Source organism: Pseudochaenichthys georgianus, chromosome 22 (genome assembly GCF_902827115.2).
Source record: "Pseudochaenichthys georgianus chromosome 22, fPseGeo1.2, whole genome shotgun sequence".
Classification (NCBI taxonomy): Eukaryota; Metazoa; Chordata; class Actinopteri; order Perciformes; family Channichthyidae; genus Pseudochaenichthys; species Pseudochaenichthys georgianus.
In genome coordinates this window covers 9,708,261-9,726,865 of record NC_047524.1, presented here as the reverse complement: position 1 = coordinate 9,726,865, position 18,605 = coordinate 9,708,261, and the positions used below count along the sequence as shown (strand labels likewise).

At 39.4% G+C, this 18,605-nt stretch overlaps 2 protein-coding genes and 1 long non-coding RNA gene across 30 annotated transcripts in view; 2 read left to right on the top strand and 1 right to left on the bottom strand.

Moving 5' to 3' along the window:
- Positions 1–352: 352 nt before the first annotated feature.
- On the top strand, positions 353–3,927 carry LOC117468121 (E3 ubiquitin ligase TRAF3IP2-like). 2 transcript variants are annotated; one of them, XM_034112112.2, is made up of 10 exons: positions 353–434; positions 623–1,061; positions 1,154–1,287; positions 1,986–2,100; positions 2,267–2,463; positions 2,885–2,973; positions 3,060–3,128; positions 3,269–3,373; positions 3,457–3,531; positions 3,620–3,927. In XM_034112112.2, exons 2-10 carry the CDS (start codon positions 898–900, stop codon positions 3,800–3,802), a joined length of 1,131 nt encoding a protein of 376 aa, XP_033968003.1. In that variant the 5' UTR covers positions 353–434; positions 623–897; the 3' UTR covers positions 3,803–3,927. The 2 variants fall into 2 exon arrangements, with proteins under 2 accessions (XP_033968003.1, XP_033968004.1); XM_034112113.2 differs by having other exon boundaries at positions 362–438.
- Positions 957–7,746, bottom strand: LOC117468122 (uncharacterized). The gene is made up of 3 exons (XR_004554431.1): positions 7,724–7,746; positions 2,210–2,409; positions 957–1,039 (listed from the first exon to the last, which is right to left on the bottom strand). It is a non-coding gene; the product is annotated as an uncharacterized lncRNA (long non-coding RNA).
- A 280-nt stretch (positions 7,747–8,026) lies between these two features.
- Positions 8,027–18,605, top strand: part of LOC117467996 (trichohyalin) — a 40,234-nt gene continuing 29,655 nt past the window's right edge. For all 27 annotated transcript variants that reach the window (XR_011645241.1, XM_071207204.1, XM_071207212.1 and 24 more), the window contains exons 1-15: positions 8,027–8,376; positions 10,194–10,355; positions 10,446–10,529; positions 11,686–11,790; positions 11,890–12,045; positions 12,207–12,350; positions 12,445–12,588; positions 12,820–12,963; positions 13,072–13,191; positions 13,372–13,491; positions 13,599–13,628; positions 13,731–13,778; positions 13,892–13,918; positions 15,449–15,604; positions 15,696–17,252. Coding sequence is in view for 26 of the 27 variants with exons in the window: in XM_071207204.1 (XP_071063305.1) it covers positions 8,367–8,376; positions 10,194–10,355; positions 10,446–10,529; positions 11,686–11,790; positions 11,890–12,045; positions 12,207–12,350; positions 12,445–12,588; positions 12,820–12,963; positions 13,072–13,191; positions 13,372–13,491; positions 13,599–13,628; positions 13,731–13,778; positions 13,892–13,918; positions 15,449–15,604; positions 15,696–17,252 (3,007 nt within the window). In the remaining variant the exon portion in view is untranslated. The remainder of the gene's footprint in view (positions 8,377–10,193; positions 10,356–10,445; positions 10,530–11,685; positions 11,791–11,889; positions 12,046–12,206; positions 12,351–12,444; positions 12,589–12,819; positions 12,964–13,071; positions 13,192–13,371; positions 13,492–13,598; positions 13,629–13,730; positions 13,779–13,891; positions 13,919–15,448; positions 15,605–15,695; positions 17,253–18,605) is intronic.

Here is an 18,605-nt window from a genome sequence, read left to right as displayed (position 1 = left end):
CAATCTTTGTTTCAGGTGTTTAATTGTTTGTTTTGTTCTGACTTAAACATTAGCTCATTTTGTGGAATTTAGTTTGAATATAGCTTTGTTAGTCTGAGAGTATAGCTTCATCGCGCCTGTTTTATTGTTACTCAAAACTATGCAACATGTCTTAATAATGTAATGTTCTAATAAGGAAATTAACTTTAAGACAACTTTGTTTGAACAGTTAAGACTCCACTATTGAATGTTATCATCTCATCTCACCTGGCCACTCCGGCTGAGCAACACAGCCTTTCTCTGATTGGACACACCTGAAGCGGTGGAGAATTTGCATATAGCAGGCTGGAGCTTACACAAGCCTCTGCACCAACAGGAGTGTAAAGAATCCAGGCTGGAACATGTATGTCACTGTTGGTCTTTCTCCTTTCTCCTGACAGTGTTCTCAATGCATGGTAGGTACAAAATAATATAAATGCAAGAATAGGATTGTTGTGGTATGTATGTTTAACAATAACTGCATGTGTAAAAGTATTGTCTTGTAATGTTCAACTTTATTTGAATCACACTTCCAAATGACCTTTAGTTCTGTGTTTTTCTGCTTATGAGGATCACTTGTTTTCTGTGTCTTTTGTACTTGCAGGACTACAGGCTGACTTTACTTGGTTAAGATGGAAAAATCGGAAGAACCACCAGAACTAAAAGTGTTTCCCATCACAAATAAATCAGAACATTTCCATCAACCTTTAATCCCTGAAGTCAAAGTAAACCAAATGTTTCACGCCAATCCACATCATAATAGATTCAGACCAGCCCATTGCATGGATGCAGACTATTTCTGCCAAAAAGGAGCAATTGCAGTCGGACAAGTGAACCAGAATTGTGGGTCAGCCAGTGTGTGATACGCGGCGTGATCTGATGGAGCACAAAGAGCCTAGAGAAGCAGCTCCTTCCAGGATGAATCTCCATCATCGCCCCCGTCCTGCGGAGACCAGAGCGAGGGACACGAGAGCAGACTGCTCCTGTATGGGGTGTGGATCTCACACTGGAAACACTGAGCCTGCAAACAAAGACACAACGAGGTGACTGAGAAGGAGCCACCTGTCAGAGAATATCTTATCATTAACATATGCTTCAAGGTTTGAAATTGAAAGTAAAACATTTTAATTTTCAGGGGTGAGGATGAATGTAATTCTCAGCTTCAGAGTGATGAAGAGGATCTTGAGCTTCCCTGTCCGCTAAGATCTGACGATGAGTGGCAACACTACCAACCACCTCAGCCTCCTCACCACTTCATGCACAACTATGGTAAGAAAAACTCTATTTCTTAAGTTATTCCTTTTTGTTCACTGTAAATGTGAAAAAACTGTTAATATGCACTTTGTTTGAAAAAAGAAGATAATCACGTATTTCTATTATCATTACTATTAATATTGTTAATATTTCCTTGCTTTTACCAAAGTGGCAGCAATACAGGAGTGTGCAAATAATATTATTCCTATATATTTCACAGGTAAAAGTACAGAAATATTATCTGCAAAACATACTTACAGTATTATAAGTTTAAGTCCTATGAAGTGAAGTATTGTGCATAACAATGAGACTTTAATTGGTAGATATCTTTGTAATCATAAGTGGACAAATGTGTAAGCAGCACTTAAAGGTTGCAATGTTTTAAGGTAAAGCATATTTTAACTACTTCATATAATGTTCAGTATTTAGACCTATGACAAGTAATTGTTAGTTTCAGAAGAATGTGTAAAAGAAATCATAATTTTACTCTAAACTAAGTGGAAGTACCGTAAAGTGTGCTCACATAAAATACAGGTCTAAAACATTTGCAGTACTTGATGTAGTTGCTTCTAACCACTGTCATTAGCAGCACTTCTAGTCATACAGTATATGATTTTAATTTGGCTGGGTATTTTAACTGGCAACCTGCTTCTCTCTAGCTTATTTTATTTTGGCATTTTCTGCCTCATCATGTGCTTGAACTATATTTACAGACCCCCGTCATACCATGAATATCGGGTATTATCAGCAGCAGTTCAACCCCTATCCAGGCCACAGATACCCTGCTCCCTACCAGCACAGAGGACCCTGGCATGACTACCAAAACTGGTAAAAACAACAACATGCAAAATCTTAGAACAACTATGTGCAGTCCACAACTTTGTAAGCACTTAAAAATGCTGTGACCAAGTGCTGCAGCTGCTTTGCATATTATCACCTGTCAGCATGATTGAACTGATGAGCCTTTGCTATCTTTTCTTTCCAAATGCTCCAGGCACCGACACTCTCATCACCCTATGAATAGCATGGTGGCTCAGGGAGGTGTGTCGGTGAACGTGCCTCAGTTCTTTGTCCCCCTGGTGGAGGGCATGTCACAGGTCAGCGTGTTGAACCTGAGCCCTGCAGGAGAGGAGGCGTCTGTCTCACATCCGCAAGAGAAGAGAAGAACCATCAGTCTGCCCGAGGAGTGCCGTGAGTCACTTTGATTGAATCATTTAATAGGATGTTGCTCGTTTTATTGTACAAAGGAATTATGTTGTAGGGCACTTGGAAGTACCCGCAGGCTTATGAGGTTACAACTGGAAGCAGGGTGTGTGGTGTATCGTGTTTTTAAAAAAAATTTTTTTTAAAGTGTACATTTAAAAAAGTCGAAATGAAACCTTTTCATTGTTATTTCTATTTTAGAGAACATGTATAAATGTGAGTTCACAGTTGCAGAGGTATTTATTCAATGTCATGGTTATGTTGCATACATTAAAGGGTAATACAGTAAATCAGTATATTACCACAGTAACAAAGAACACCATCTAAAGTTATCAGAATAAAATGTTTAACATATTTAACACCAAAACTAGAAAAATATGAATTTGTTTATTCTTTCTTCTCTTCACAGGAAACATTTTAATAACCTATTCTTCGGACATTTCCTCAGAAATAGTCCCCTTCGTAGACTTCCTCACAAAGCAAGGTTTCAGACCAGCTGTAAGATACTTCCTTTCCACACAGGTCAGATTTAAATAAATAAAAACCTCAACAGTTAACTCACAGCCCTGAATTTAATTCCACAGATTGACATATGTGACAACCCAATCAGACGCTTGGATATCAACAAGTGGAAGGACAGCTACCTGAAAGATGTAAGGATTAAGCATTTGTATTGCTTGCTTGTATTTGTATAAAACTGTCAGAAGTTATGACTTATAAGACAACATCTGTGAGATTTTTTTAGCATGTTTCAGGCCGTGAATGTGTCTAAAATATGTGTGTTTTTAAACAGCCATCAACCCTGGTTATCGTCGCCATCAGTCAAAAGTATAAGGAGGACATTGAAGGATATGTAGTGGACAACCATGGTCTACACACTAAATATGTTCACTCCATGGTGAGAACATCTCCTTTTTCAGTGAGACATCATGCTGATTATAATTGCGAATAGATTCTTTAACACTTAATCTAATTTTTCAGATGCAGAATGAATTCATCCAACAAGGCAGCTTGAATTTCAGATTCATACCGCTTCTCTTCCCAAATGCTTCCGAGGTCAGAATGTGTTTGTTTGCAGTTACTCCATATTTACACAATTTCTCTCTGTACTACTGAAAAACATGACTATGCACTCTCCTTACAGAAGCACGTCCCATGTTGGCTTCAGAACACGCGTGTTTACCGCTGGCCGCGGGACACTGAGGATCTGTTACTGCGGCTGCTGAGGGAGGAGAGATACATTCCTCCTCCGGTCCCGCTGGAGCTCACCCTCATCATCAGGCCCGTGACCCCCAGCTGCAGCTCCACTGTCAACACACACCTGTGATCATTACTGTGTTGATGACTTGTGTGTAGCTCATTTTAATTGCAGTAATGTACACCTCCTGTATATCCTGTAAGAAACAATTCATGTTCTATCCAATGTACAGATGTTTCAATAAAGTGTTTTGACTGTTTTACCACACACCATGTTTACCACTCAATTATCTTAACAGTTAGGGATAAATGTCCTGTTTTTTTACTTCTGATTTTTACCCATCTGCGCACCGTTACTTCTTACTGCGTACCGGCACCTCATGACGCATCCAGGTACGCATATGTGTTGCGTTTATTCCCCTGTGTCCTCCCTGGCAGCTCCATTGATTCCCTCTCTCATTTCCTGCTGAAAGATGCATGAGTGTACTCCGAGACGAGGAGTAATTTAACCAGCCTTTCATACTTTTTTCAGTACAGTGAGCCTTTCTAAAATATACAGTAAAGAGACAAACCCACCAGCATTATAGGATATACCATATGACCTGATGATGATGCAGGCACATGTATAGGCTACGTCATGTTCTCTCTGAGAGCCCCGGACACCTCCCTGATTAGTCGTGGGAAAACATGCAATTTCTGAACGTTACAGTAAATATTCTGTTTAAAAATTGTTTTTCCATGTCTGTTAAAGTTTTTTTGTGTTTCTTTTTAATTACTGAATCAAAGATATGAGGATAAGGATAGAGGGAGTCGTATGTTGTACAGATTGTAAAGACCTTTGAGCCAAATTCTTGTTTTTGGGCTGTATAAATCAAATTGACTTGAAACAGTTGCTGATTTAGAGTACTGGCACCTTTTTTATTCCAATGCAAGCACTGCCCACAGGATGAATCCCTCTGGTGGTGATCCTCTTAATTTCCCGCTGCCCATTTATCCAATGCATGGATTGTCATCCAATTTGGTACACACAAACATGCCCCCCTCAGGATGAGTTGTAGTAGCTTTGATGATCCCTTCACTTCTAACTTGGCACCATTTTCAGGTGACTACAATGTACACTGATTTTCCATCAGCCTCAACTCTACTTTGTCTTTATTGATAATAAGCAAATGTGTGCATGTTAACCTGCTAAACTAATACAAATTATGATATCGTATTTATTTATAACTTGAACTTTCAAAAAAAGCAACAATGTGATTTACATTTATAATAAATTAATGAGAACCAACATGCACACCGTACCTCACGGTCCGGACGTCACGGTTCGCAGGCCCGGTTCTACGGGGGTGCATAAGGGTGCATTGCACCCTCAGTTCAGTCGCTATGCACCCTCATTTGAAAAATGAAAAGTAAAAAAAAAAAAAGTGAAAAAAATGAAAAATATTACATTTTGCCTACTATTACTAACAATAGTAGTAGTAGTAATAATAATAATAAGAAGAAGAATATAGTTGAAATAAAATAAATTGTAATTGTGGTTGAATAGCATTGTCTGCTGCATTTATTTGATCAATTTAAACGGTAAGTAACGTTATTATGTCAGGTGCGCGTGACCTGTGTCGCTGCACATTCATCATCTGCAAGGTGCTGACACAGCAGTCAATGATGGACATCAGAAAATGGTTAAAACAACCAGCCCTTATCGCCAGCAGCAACACTGCATCTACTGCAGGTAATAACAGTTCAGATCATGGGGACATTACGTTACTGTCGTGGACACTAACGTCCTCCCGCCCGACTCGCCCGCCTCGCCCACAGAGGCGGAGCAGCCACAGCCGTCTTCGTTGCCCCAAACACCGCCACCCCCGCGGCGGCCCGCAAGTGCAAGAGGACCTCTGCAAAACAGAGCCTGCCCAGGTATATTTAAAAAAGTACCCAACTCGCCTACAGTGGGGTAAGGCGCTCATTTTGCAGCTCATGGTTTCAAAACAGAGATTGGCTGGAATATTCATGTAAAAAAGATGCCATCTTCTGCTATGCATGTAGACATTTCGGTTCAAGTAAGTCAGATGCCTTCACCACAACTGGCTACAACAACTGGCGCCATGCTCTTATAGGCTATGTGATAAGGGACTGAGAAGGCATAATCAAGCAAAGAGCACATAGATCCATAGATCTCTTAATGTTGCTCTCAAAGTGCACCAGATTGATGGTTTTAACTTCAATATTTTTTAAAAAATCTTCCCGGGGGCACATGCCCCCGGACCCCCCAAGAGGAGGTGAGGACCCCCCTAGAGGGTGTTAGGTATACTCCCCACTTATAAAAATAGCACTTTACCACTGCACCCTCTCTAATCTCAGATGCACCCTTAGTCATTTTGTTCTGGAACCGGGCCTGACGGTTCGGCACATGCAGTCACACGACGAATACGCCTTTTTTTACGAGTGGGAAAAAAGTCTGTCATTCAGGGCAGTATCCACTACACTATTTATAATCCAGGGGGCGGTATTGTGCCTAAAAGCTGTTTGCCAGCCGCCCTTAAACAACAAATGAAGAACAAGAAGAAACACAACAACAAAAAGAACAAAATACAAGAAGAAGAAAAGTTAGTATGGCGAGTTCAGATAACACACAGGAGCTAGAACTCACCTGCTTCTTTTAAATCAGCTGTGTGGCAACATTTCGGGTTCCCTGTGGACTACAATAACGATGAAGTGTGCCAGTGGTGGATCGGACGAGGACGGTGTGTCGGCGTTGTTAGACAGCGGTGCGGTATGCTAATGGTAACACACGCCAAACATGCTAAATAACATAGCATGTACTTCACTTGTTTGATTTACAACTTTTCTTGGGGGGGGGAAGCACAGTTAGTATATATATACCAGCACCTTACATAATAGCTACGTTCAGTGGCGTACTGGGACTAAGGCTGCGGCCACACGAGGACGAAAACGGCTAAACGCATAGGATTAACGCAAACGCAATCGCAAACAAGCTTCCGTCCACACGCAATAGTTATCCGTATAGTGTCTGCCCACACGAGACCGCTCAAATTTAAATACCACGCTCTTGAATAAAGATAGGGAATAACCCCCATACTGTCCCCGCTGTTTTTAATGAACCAATAGACATAAAAGCCGAGAGACCAAAATAAATAACGGAAGCTTTTGGCATATGTTTTTCAACGGCTATGCGCTCTTGAAACACTTTCTTATTATTTATGATGTAATATTTTCAAGACAATCTTTTTAGTTTTACAGCTTGATGAAACCTTTTTGTTTGACATCAGCCATTATAGAGTGTGTGTGTGTGTGTGTGTGTGTGTGTGTGTGTGTGTGTGTGTGTGTGTGTGTGTGTGTGTGTGTGTGTGTGTGTGTGTGTGTGTGTGTGTGTGTGTGTGTGTGTGTGTGTGTGTGTGTGTGTGTGTGTGTGTGTGTGTGTGTGTGTGTGTGTGTGTGTGTGTGTGTGTGTGTGTGTGGTTTTTAACTGTTTAATACAGTTAATTATTAAAAATGTCAGAGTTCCTTATGTTTAAACTGAAACTTGCACTACTGTTCAAAATAAATAACAATAAACCTGGAATTATGCATTTGGGACTTTTTTTTGCTTTTTATTGTTGTACCGAACCCGTACCGAACCGTGACCCCCAAACCGAGGTACGAACCGAACCGTGACTTCTGTGAACCGTTACACCCCTAGCACACAGATTAAAAAAAGATGGAATAGTTCATACAGAAAAGACAAAACATTTAAGTGAGCTTTAGAAGATGTTGCGTTTTTCTCTGACTATGTTTACAACCTAATTGAACAGCATGTGGCCTTTTGAAAAATACTTACAACGGTACATTTGATTGTTTTGGGGTTTTAGTTCAGTAGTGAAATAGTTTAACATTTTGGAAACACATGTTTACAAGCTGGCCCTTAATGTATGACCAAATGTGAGGACAAAAAAGAAAGTGAATATTGAAACCCTGTGAAAAAGACAAAACATTTTGGGAACAACAAAGTGTGCTGCTGCTAGTCAGGGAAACATTGTTGTTCATTTCTCACCTTGAGCCCCTGATTTGTTCCAGTTCAGTGGGCAGATTGAGGTAGCCCACCAGTAGGGGTGCCCAATTCAGCCCACTGATCTCACACACACCCCTTCAACCGCCCAAAAAGGCCTGCCAGAGCGGCTGGGTCGCCGAGCTCCAGCTAAGAATAACCCGGCCTTCTGGGGGATAAAGTTACCTTGAAGCCCCCCTGTGCTGTGATCTGACCTATACCCATGTGAGGCACCAATAACACAGGGGGGGGGGGGGGATATTCTGTCTGTTCCCCCTTCTCCATACCCTGCCCTTTGCTTAGCTGGACTCTTTCCTTCCCCCTGCGTAGCTCTCCTTCGCCCCAGACCCCCCTCTGCAATGCTGCCACACCGGCAGCTCCAACATCGCAACACCTGTAAATCTTAAATTCAGGCTTGATTTTCCTTTTTTCAATCCTCGAGAAGTTTAACCTTTGGATTACACCGGCCAGGAAACAAGACAGAGATCACCAAGTGGAAATGGAATAATTGAATAACTTGGACACTTTTTACACATAAGCGGATGCTGATTGGATTGTATACTGAAGCTGTGATTTTCCATTCACTTCTGCATGAGGAGGCGTTGCCCTCAATTTAAAGGATTATAGCTGAAATTGTCTGCATATCATCATGGCTCAAGGTAGGAGTGTTCCCTCTGCGTCAGCACTGAAATTCACCACAGCCCTTTTTTGCTACAGCACAGAAAGTCTAAATGATTTATGCCATTATATAAACAAATGGAAGTCTTTCGATGGTTTGTCCTCTTTGGAAAATGTGTTGAAAGTTGGTTGCTATAAATACAGGATATCATGTGGCTGGAGTATTAGCGTTGCTCTCCAGTGACACGACTGCTGCTGCCACTGACCTCTGTCTTCAACTTTCTTTTTGCCATTTAAAAAACAAGTCCACTTTGTAGGCAATCTACTCACACAAGTTGTGTTTTCTGTGGTTTGATGAAGCGTAAGGCCTTGTAATGATTTGAACAATAACAAGCAGTTTGCCTTTTAGAATCAGTGCGTTTGTGGTGAAATACTGACACCACCTGTCCATCCTGAGAAACTCTGAAGGGACTGTTTTGAGTTCACATCTCAGCATTTTTACACGAGGAAGTGAATCATAAATTGAGTACGCTCAGAGTTCATTCACCGAAACAAGGTGTCTTTTCACACTTTGACACCTGATCCATGTCTGAATGTGCATCAGTGTTGATAAGGGTGAGGATGTCATTAAATGCCATCACAAAAATGTTCCACTGGACTCAGCAGCTGGGAATCATATATGTTTGAATAAGCTGATGACATGGAAACTACAGAAGATTCCTTTCTTTTCTGTTTTTTAATCTAACAAGATGTGTTTATCATGTCTTTTGATAAATACTGTACCAAGATCAGACTGTCTTCATCTTCTAAAGTTTCAATCCTTTGATCACAAACGAAAATCACCTTCACCTGTTACGGCTTAGCTGCAGTGTGTCGGTGATGAGACTCTATTAAAGGAGATTAGTCTCCCAAACAAACCACAGTAATGTAATTAGACTGAACCATACTTATGTGTTAAAGTTCAAATGTGTTGCTAGCATTACATGAATGGGAGAATCTTAGATTTATCAAGCCAGTGGATATGTTTACTTTGTTGTAAAATAATATCTAGATTGTTATCAGGAACTTCTGCTAATTACAGACAAGTTTCTTCCCCCAAGATGTTTATATACCATTGTTTATGCATTACTGAACCACATTCTCAATTGAAGGCCCTAGAGACCTATACAATTTAAATGTAACTATGATCGATGTGGCTCTGCATGAACATGTCATGTTGAGCTGAACCGGTTTGTTTTGTTTTCTTCACATGAGAAACAAGCTTCTCTTTCTTTGCTTTTTTCACTGATCCTATATTAGATTATATAAATAAAATAAGTTCTTCATGGAGCAGTTTAGATCGCTTTCTCAGTGAAAATGAATGTGTCACGGATCTCTGAAATAAAATGTAAGACATATATTTGGCATTTCTCTGCCCACATATATGCATTTTGACCAATATTTGTCCCTTGTTTTATTGGTCTTGGTAGGGCCTAAATAAACATTGTGATCATTGTTAATCTGCATGCCCTTTGTATGTTTGTCCTATACAGTTATAGTTGGGTCTGACTGTAAAAGGACAAACCAAATATAAAAGAGTATATTAAAACAAAAAATATAATAAGGATACATATTCTAATACAACTTCCAGTGTAACAGAAGCGTCAGTCAGATCTAGACAAGGCAATGCAAGTTTATTTATATAGCACCTTTCAACACAAGGCAATTCAAAGACATTAAGAAAATGGCATTGAAAAACAGTCATTAAAAAGCAAAGATAATAAAATAAACATTAAAAGAAAAAATACATGAATAAAGATCTAGCAGCAAAGGCTGAACCACAACTGGAACATCATCTTTTTGTTTTTCTCACATGAAGGCGCCTCGAATGGAGCCGCTGCAGCTCAGAGGCCCAGAGGGCTCGGGATCCTCGGGAAGCTCAAAGTGTCGGCAGAGCTGCTCATCGCCCTGGTGGCCCTCCTGTCCTGGGGGGTGGTGGGAGTGGTGATGTTTGACTTTGTGGAGTATAAGGCAGTCCCTGGTAAGTCACAAATACTTATATACATTTATCTGTACAGGGTTTCAATCATCAAATATGCATAAATATCAATCATTCTGTTACTCCTCTCAGACATTCAACAAATCGTGTCGGACCCTGTGCAAGCTGTAAACGACGCTGTTGACGAAGTAACCAGTCTGTTCAATAAGTTTCAAGGTACATAAGAAAGACACACATCGTTTAAATAATCATGACCATTATGGACTTTATGTAGATTGCACAATGAATGCATCAAGTGCTTAACATTTAACCTGTTAAGCCCCAAGGACCCCCTTGGCAGGTCCTTTTTTTTTTTTTCACGACACTGTGTCTCAGGGGATCTTAATATTTAAGAACCTATTAATGTGTTATACCAGATTAACGGGAATAATCTCAGCTAACTGACGATACAAACCATTTTTACCAAAACAAAACACAAGTCTCATAAGAAGCATCTAAATGACCCCTGAGCGAAAAATGCTAACGCACTTTGGCACAGAACTCAAGATAAAATATACCCTTATTACTTATCGTAGCTGCACATACAAGATATCCGATTAAAGCTGAGGTTCCACAGGTTATTTAGGTATATATATCATCACTGAGTGATCCGAACTCGCGACAGGGGAAGCAAACACAGACATCACAAAACGTACCTTTACGTAGCTTTTACTGGAGATCGTCTCACCGTAGCTGTCAATCTGATCAAAAGACTTGATCAATGGCATTAAAACGAGAAAAACGCGGCTGAATCGGTTAATCCAAATGACCCCAGAAGTGGTTTTTTTTTGCTAAATCTCTCTAAAAAGGTCACATTTCACTTGTTTTGCATCAATCTTGATACAGGGTGCTTATTATATGTTGTAGTTTGGATTCCTAAAGCTTTTAGTCTACCATCCCATCATTCAAGGGTGGTTTTCACTATAAGTAATTCTTTTTTTTTGGACGGACACAATACTTTTTTTTTTTACTGTGTTCAATCTGAATTTACTTTAAAATGAAAAGATCTATATTGATTCTGACACTTCTACATCCAACTCACAGGTGTAACCTTGCTTTGAGAAAAAAGATTATTAATGTAACCCTTTTAGAAGGGAAGATATGGTCATTTTGTTCTGGGAATGTCATTTTCGAGCCTGAGACCTGAAAAACAGGCTCGGGGCTTAACAACAAACTTATCATAAACATTAACATATGGATATAATTCAACTATGAATGGAAAACAATATAAAAGAAACATACCTCTCTCTTGATAATCAAAGAACAATAAGATTTTAAAAATCATTGCTATTTCAAATGTTGTAATATATAAATCGTATCTCTGGGTCCGCAGAATGTGCACCTGATTTCAGTGACCCCACTTCCGCTGCCACCTACGCAGCTGAGGAGATATCGGAAGCAAAAGATGGATTTGTTCGCTATTTTTCAGATGAAGAAGGTATGAAAACACATAACACTCACTCTACTCAACAACAGCAAAAAATGAATTAAATGTGACGTAAGCACGACTCTAACAATCCACCTTCTAAACCAACAGGGAACTTCTACCTCAGCTATGTGGACCCGGTGGTCTTTGGTAGACAAGCTTTCCATTCGACTAATGATTTCATGTGTGGAGTTGCGGGCACCTTCAGAGACACACTGTGTGCGATAGTGGACACCATATTGGATACTATATTGGGTATGAATAAAGGTATGTATTCAATAATTAATGCTTATTTCTGACTAGAGAAAGTGTCTGCTTTCCTTTTTTTTATTTACAAGAGAGTAACACAAAGTAAAAGGAAATCATTTTTGGCATATATTTTGGGATAGTGTGGTCATAAAATAATTTTCCCTCCTATGTTTCCCCAGGAGAAGTTGAAATCAGCTACATCGACCCGGTGGTCACAGGCCGAGGATTCTTCAGTGTTACTAATGACTTTATATGTGGAGTGGGGAGCTACATCCAGGGTGTGTTCTGTGCCATTTTGGACACAATTTTGGATGTAGTGAAAGGTATTTACTCTTCCCTCTTAACGTTTCTTTATTATTTAACCTCTTTGAATCCTGCAATTACTATTTAACACATTACATGTCCTTATCTTCCCAGGAACTGTAGATCTTAGCTTCATGGACCCTGTGTTGGTGGGCAGAAATATCTTCAGTGCTACAAATGAAAGCGTTAATGGTGTAGTGGGCTACATCCAGGAGATGCTTTGCACCATCGTAGACAGTGTACTGGATGTAACAAAAGGTAACTACTTCTTTACAATGTTTGTGGTGCAATACAAAACATAGCATGTCTATATTTGTTGCCTAAATGTGACTAAATCAACAATATTATTCAATAACTTAGCTTGTGTTTTTCATGGGTAACAGTACTTTTGTTTCTGTGTTTTAACTTGATCAAATTATTTTTACCTGTCTTTTAAAATGTCTGTGTAGAATGAAGTAACTCATTGGAGTGTTGGTTTGTTCTTCTCAGGAACCACTGACCTTAGCTACATTGACCCTGTGGTTATTGGTAGAAATGCCTTCAGTGTTGCTAACGACATTCTGAGTAAAATATCAGGATACATCCAGGATGTGCTCGGTGCCATCTTGGATGTGATACTGGACACAATACAAGGTAGAGTATTTTAACCTTTTCCCTAATCTACTGTTCAAATGTTTACCACAACCATGTATACTTTACTGTAGCCTGTTAACTGAAGTTTTCTCCTGTTTTGCTCATCAGGCATCCAGGATGCTATGGGATTCAGCCCCATGTCAGCTGTGAAGAGAACAGCAGAAATCACCAAAGAGCAGATAGACATGCTCGTGAACTACGTCTCCACAATGATGTTTGGTGACCAAGGTCTGTATGTTTGAATACGAATCTGCTACATTACAATACTGTTGCTGGTATCACTGTGTTTGCTTTTGGTGGTTATTTATACAAAGATAAGTAAGTATGGTAATAGAAGAAATAGCTAACAATTGTATGATTTATTTTGTACAATGTGTTTTATTAACGGCAGCTTTACTGATGTTTCAGGGATCCTTCCAGAAGTGTCCGTTGATCCTATGAAAATCATAGAAGATGCTGTGTTGGAGTTCTCCGACAAGAAAGAAGTGTTTGTGGCTTACATGTCGAGCATGCTTGTTAGGGATCAAGGTATGCTTCTTTGCATTAGTTATATACTCTACATGTGTACTTTATAAATACACATACTTAAAAATGAAGTGGTGCATAATGTGATTCCTGTTTTTCTCCTGTTTTAGGTGAACCTGCTGCCACACCAGCTGTTAAAGGTTTCACTTTTTATTTCAGTTATATCTAAAAGCATCTTACAAGCATAATACTTAATATTTCAAACCATTTGCACAACATATCTGTTTCTTCTCTTTGTTTAGATGAAACTGTGTCTCCCCTCTCTGATATAACTCTGGTACATAGGAAAGGTAAGTAATACAAATGTAGTTTTTCCGTTTGTCTTGCTGTCACATAACATTTCTTTGTTTATATAAAAAAAGGTTAGCTGTCTTTCGTAACCAAATGTTTTTTTTAATCGCAGGAGAATTTCTGCCACCTATTGAGAAAGGTAACAAATCAACACCATATACAGAATATATTGTGCAAAACCACAATAATATTTATTTAGGTTTAATATGTTGTCAGCAAACAGTTGCACTCGATGCATGTTTGCATTACATTTGTTTTTTTGGAATAAACTGATCTAAACTTGATATAAAGGAAATGTAATGTTAATTTAGCTTGAATAAACCAAATTTTGCATCTAAACAAATACGCATCATGACCACTGTATACCTTCATTTGAATAAAGAGCCGGGACTCGATTAAAAAAATTAATCTAATTAATTAGAGGCTTTGTAATTAATTAATCGAAATTAATCGCATTTTTAATCAAATATACATATTTGACCTGAGAACAGTGAGAAGCAATTTTCACATGGATTTTACTCCACTGTGGTCTACAGTGGAGTGCAATCCAGTGAGCCAGGGAGTTGGTTATTTTCTCAGACGTGGACTTACTTATCCTGGCCCTGAAACCAGTCGTCTGGTTGAGTGTGGGTTGGGTCAGGGTGTGGTTCCTTGCACTCGGAGTCGGGCTAACTGCTACATGCTAGCTGCTACATGCTTTGCATTTAGGTGATACTTTAGGCTTGATGTGCTGCGGTGATATGCAAATTATTTTTTGCATAATTTGCACACAACCGTGCTCTTATCGACGCTTCCATCCGTCCGTTTTTTAAAACAAAATGTCCCATCCACGGGGCCGACCAAAGCGGTCTCATCAGCTTGTTCGTTCATGTTTGACTATTGTTCACCGTGGTTTGTTGTTGTTTGAAGTCCCATGCTGAAGTCATGAACGTTAGTTGGTGCTCCAGTATAATCGGTACGCCTGAAACTCATCCAGTGAGAAACGTTCCGCTGTGCAAAAATAAGTGCGATTAAAATGCGTTAATTTTTTTAACGCGTTAATTTTTGTGTAATTAATTAATCTTAATTAACGCGTTAAAGTCCCGGCCCTATATCAATTAGTATTCGGCGACTGCATCTCTCCCTTTGTAACACTAAATGTTTGCTGTGTGTAACATTTCATGGAACTATGCGTTCACGTCTTTTGCTATCAAGTTGCTTTTGTTCCAGTCATCATGTTTTCTGTTGTGCGTAAAACATTTGTAGTTCTATGTTGCATTGAGCATAAAAGCATGTCTTTAATATGTATCTTTTGAAGTTGTACGCATGTGTAGGTGGATTGTTTGTTCTTTGTTCTGCTGTCGTAAACTTTTACTATAGCAAGACATTTGTGTTAATTGCCGCAGAAAATAGTCCCCGTCAAATAAACTATGTACTGCTGTTTAAGTCAAGCAAAAATGATGCTTTAAATAAATATCTGCATCTTCAGTACAAATGTATGAAAGTAATAAGAGATGAAGCATTGTTAGCTTAGAATTCCAAGGCATGTTTTGTGTATAATGTATTGAATGGTCATTGTTCCCATTTCTCCCCATCCAATTGTTCTTTACCTGTAAATCATTTTGGAGCTGCATTTCCATGTAAAGACGTAAAGGTCAGATTAGACAGATCACATGTGATGATGATACAGTTGCAGAGATCATGAAAGCTGCCAAAGATGAAGCTGCTGCTGCTGCTGCTGCTGCTGCAGAGTTAGCTGAAGCCCAGAACTCACAGATTGAAGAGGCTGAAGTTCCCACTGAATCTGCCAGGGAAGCAGATGGGAAAGAGGCAGAGGAAGATGATGGTATTCATACGTTTATTCTTTAATTGACACATTTGTTAGTCGGATACAAGATTGATAACAGGCACTAAAATTGTCACTATCACGTCACTAGTGAAACACGTCCACCTTGAAGAGACTGAACATGAACCTTCTCCAGAAGATGAGGCAGAAGAGGCTGATGCTGAGGAAGAGGAGATTAAAGCAGAGGAGGTTGTAGCACATGAAGAGGAGGAGGAGGAAGAGGAGGAGGAGGAGGAGGAGGAGGAGATAAAAGATGATGAAGGTGTTGCTACAGAAGGGAAAGCGGAATTAAAAACAGAGATAGAAGAAGAAGAAGAAGAAGAGGTGGAAGAATTGAAGCCAGAGGAAGAGGAGACTGAAGCTCAAGAAGAATCAGTCAAAGAAGTGGAGACCAAAACTGAAGATTTGATAGAGGAGGAGGATGAGGAGGAAACTCGAACAGAGGAAGAGGCAGTAAAAGAAGAGGAGGATACCAAATCGGCAGATCTTGAGGAAGAAAAGAAGGAAGAGGGGGAGGCAACATCTGAAGAAGATGCAGTAGAAGAGGAGGAAGAGGAGAAGGAGACAGAAACTGAAGAAGTTGCTGTAGAAGAGAAGGAAGAGGAGAAGGAGACAGAAACTGAAGAAGTTGCTGTAGAAGAGGAGGAAGAGGAGAAGGAGACAGAAACTGAAGAAGTTGCTGTAGAAGAGAAGGAAGAGGAGAAGGAGACAGAAACTGAAGAAGTTGCTGTAGAAGAGGAGGAAGAGGAGAAGGAGACAGAAACTGAAGAAGTTGCTGTAGAAGAGAAGGAGGAAGAGGAGAAGGAGACAGAAACTGAAGAAGTTGCTGTAGAAGAGGAAGAGGAGGAGGAGGAAACTGAAACTAAAGAAGATGTAGTAGAGGAGGAAGAAGAGGAGGTGGAGAAGAAGGAAGCGGAGGAGGAGACAAAAACTGAAGAAGTTGCTGTAGAAGAGGAGGAAGAGGAGGAAGAGGAGAAGGAGACAGAAACTGAAGAAGTTGCTGTAGAAGAGGAGGAAGAGGAGAAGGAGACAGAAACTGAAGAAGTTGCTGTTGAAGAGACAGAGGAGGCAGAGGAAACCAAAACTGAAGAAGATACGGTAAAAGTTGAGGAGGAAGAGGAGGAAGAGGAGACCAAACCGGAAGACAAAGCTGAAGAGGAGAAGATGGAAGATGAAGATTTCCCTGTTGATGAAGAATCAGATGAAGAAAAAACTGAAACGACTGAAACTCATGTCCAATATGAGTTTGTCAAAACTGACCAGGACGATCAAGCTCTTGATCTGGACGATGATGAGGATTTAGAAGAGGAGGAAGAAGATCAACTGGACCAAGTGGAGAAGATGGAGGTGGAAGATGAAGAAAAAGAGACACCTGTCCAACAACTTGATCTTGAAATTCTAGCAACTGAAAAAGTTGATAATACCAGTGTAGTGCCTGAATCTGATGATGAGGAAGAAGAAGACATTATCGATGAAGACCAAGACGAATACTCCGACATCATTGACGATCAGGATGAAAACAACAACAACAGTGAGAGTGGGAAAACTGAACTCAAACGTAGGAGGAAGGTTCATATTCCCTTTGAGAGGCTCCGAAGAGCCGGATCCAAAGCGGCTCACAAAGAAGAACGCCTTGAAGATGAGAAAGGTACAACACTCTCATCTTTATCATCACATGTATTTCACCAGTCCATTTTCATTATCAGCTCATGAAAATGATTCTGAATTATGAGTTTGTTACTAATGATAAACAATATGTGTGAATATTAACATGTTTTTAAGGGACCACTTGGTTGTGACGAGACTCGATTAGGGCCTAACATGTAACCTATTATCTCCTCATCTCAGGGAATTTTGTTAAAATGTTCTGATCATTTATTTTTGTGTTAATCGAGGCTTCAGGCCGACTGAGTAACTTTCACATAAAACTTTTTTTCATTAAATATTAGAGAAACATATTTTAGGAATTACTCTTGTTTGTTGTTTTACTGAGAATCAGAGGAGGAGGTAAATCGAATAAATAGCAAGACTTGCTAATTTATGGCTACAAAGAAGCCAGAACAAAGTTTTTCATTTTCTGAGTCAGTATAACCACAGGTCACATTGCAAACAGGAACTACTGAAAGATACTCCGCAAAATGTATAGATGGCATACTATTAATGGTGCCTTATTTTAAACAAACCAGGGCTAAAAACACCAACATGTGGCACCAAGACACTATATTGAACTCCATTTACGTCGCCAAATTGGGATGCTCTAATCAAACTAATGTCTTTGCAATGACTGTGTTATAGCGAAGCCTCTAAATAAAGCTTTGAGTCTAGTCTTCATCCTCTTGGCTTACAATGCTCTGGTACAATAATACATTTATATTTTACTTTGCTGTGCCTATTTCATTTTCATTAATGAATTGTTGTACTTGACAAATCTTTGGACTTGACAAGGAATTAAACTGATATTGATCTTCTAATCTGACAAGAAAGATGAGCACATTTCCCAAAGTGTCGTTATTCAACACATTTTTATTTAAAAAGCAAATAAACATGGACTGACCAGATAATTTGAGGTTTTATTTAGATCAGAAGCTCATCTTGACTATGGCGTGAATAGCTCAACGGAAAGAGGATCTTGTGACTAATACAGTACAGTGCTTCTATAACTGTGCTCTTTTCTTTTTGATGGCTCAGTAACTACAAATCTATTTCCTAAGGTGCTAATTGTGTACTTAACTGTTCCTGCATTATACCAAACTGTACATGCCTTAGGCAGTGAGCCATTATGCAGCTTCATGTATATGATTCTCCATTAGGACAAGAAAAAACTATCAAATATAGCATGTCATCTTTCATTCACAGTGAATGATGTGTCAAATCAAATCAAGTTTTATTTATAAAGCACATTTAAAAGCGATGTTTGGTCGAGCCAAAGTGCTGTACAGTACATGTAATAAAAACACATTACTACAATCACAATAAATTACAACAGATATAAAAACACGGG

What these genes read in the sequence shown, in the direction of transcription:
- LOC117468121 (XM_034112112.2), top strand. Translation starts at nt 898, where the DNA reads ATGGAGCACAAAGAGCCTAGAGAAGCAGCTCCTTCCAGGATGAATCTC. An exon ending in CAGTCTGCCCGAGGAGTGCC is followed by an intron (nt 2,464 to 2,884) that starts GTGAGTCACTTT and finishes TTCTCTTCACAG; the next exon opens with GAAACATTTTAATAACCTAT. An exon ending in CTAAATATGTTCACTCCATG is followed by an intron (nt 3,374 to 3,456) that starts GTGAGAACATCT and finishes CTAATTTTTCAG; the next exon opens with ATGCAGAATGAATTCATCCA.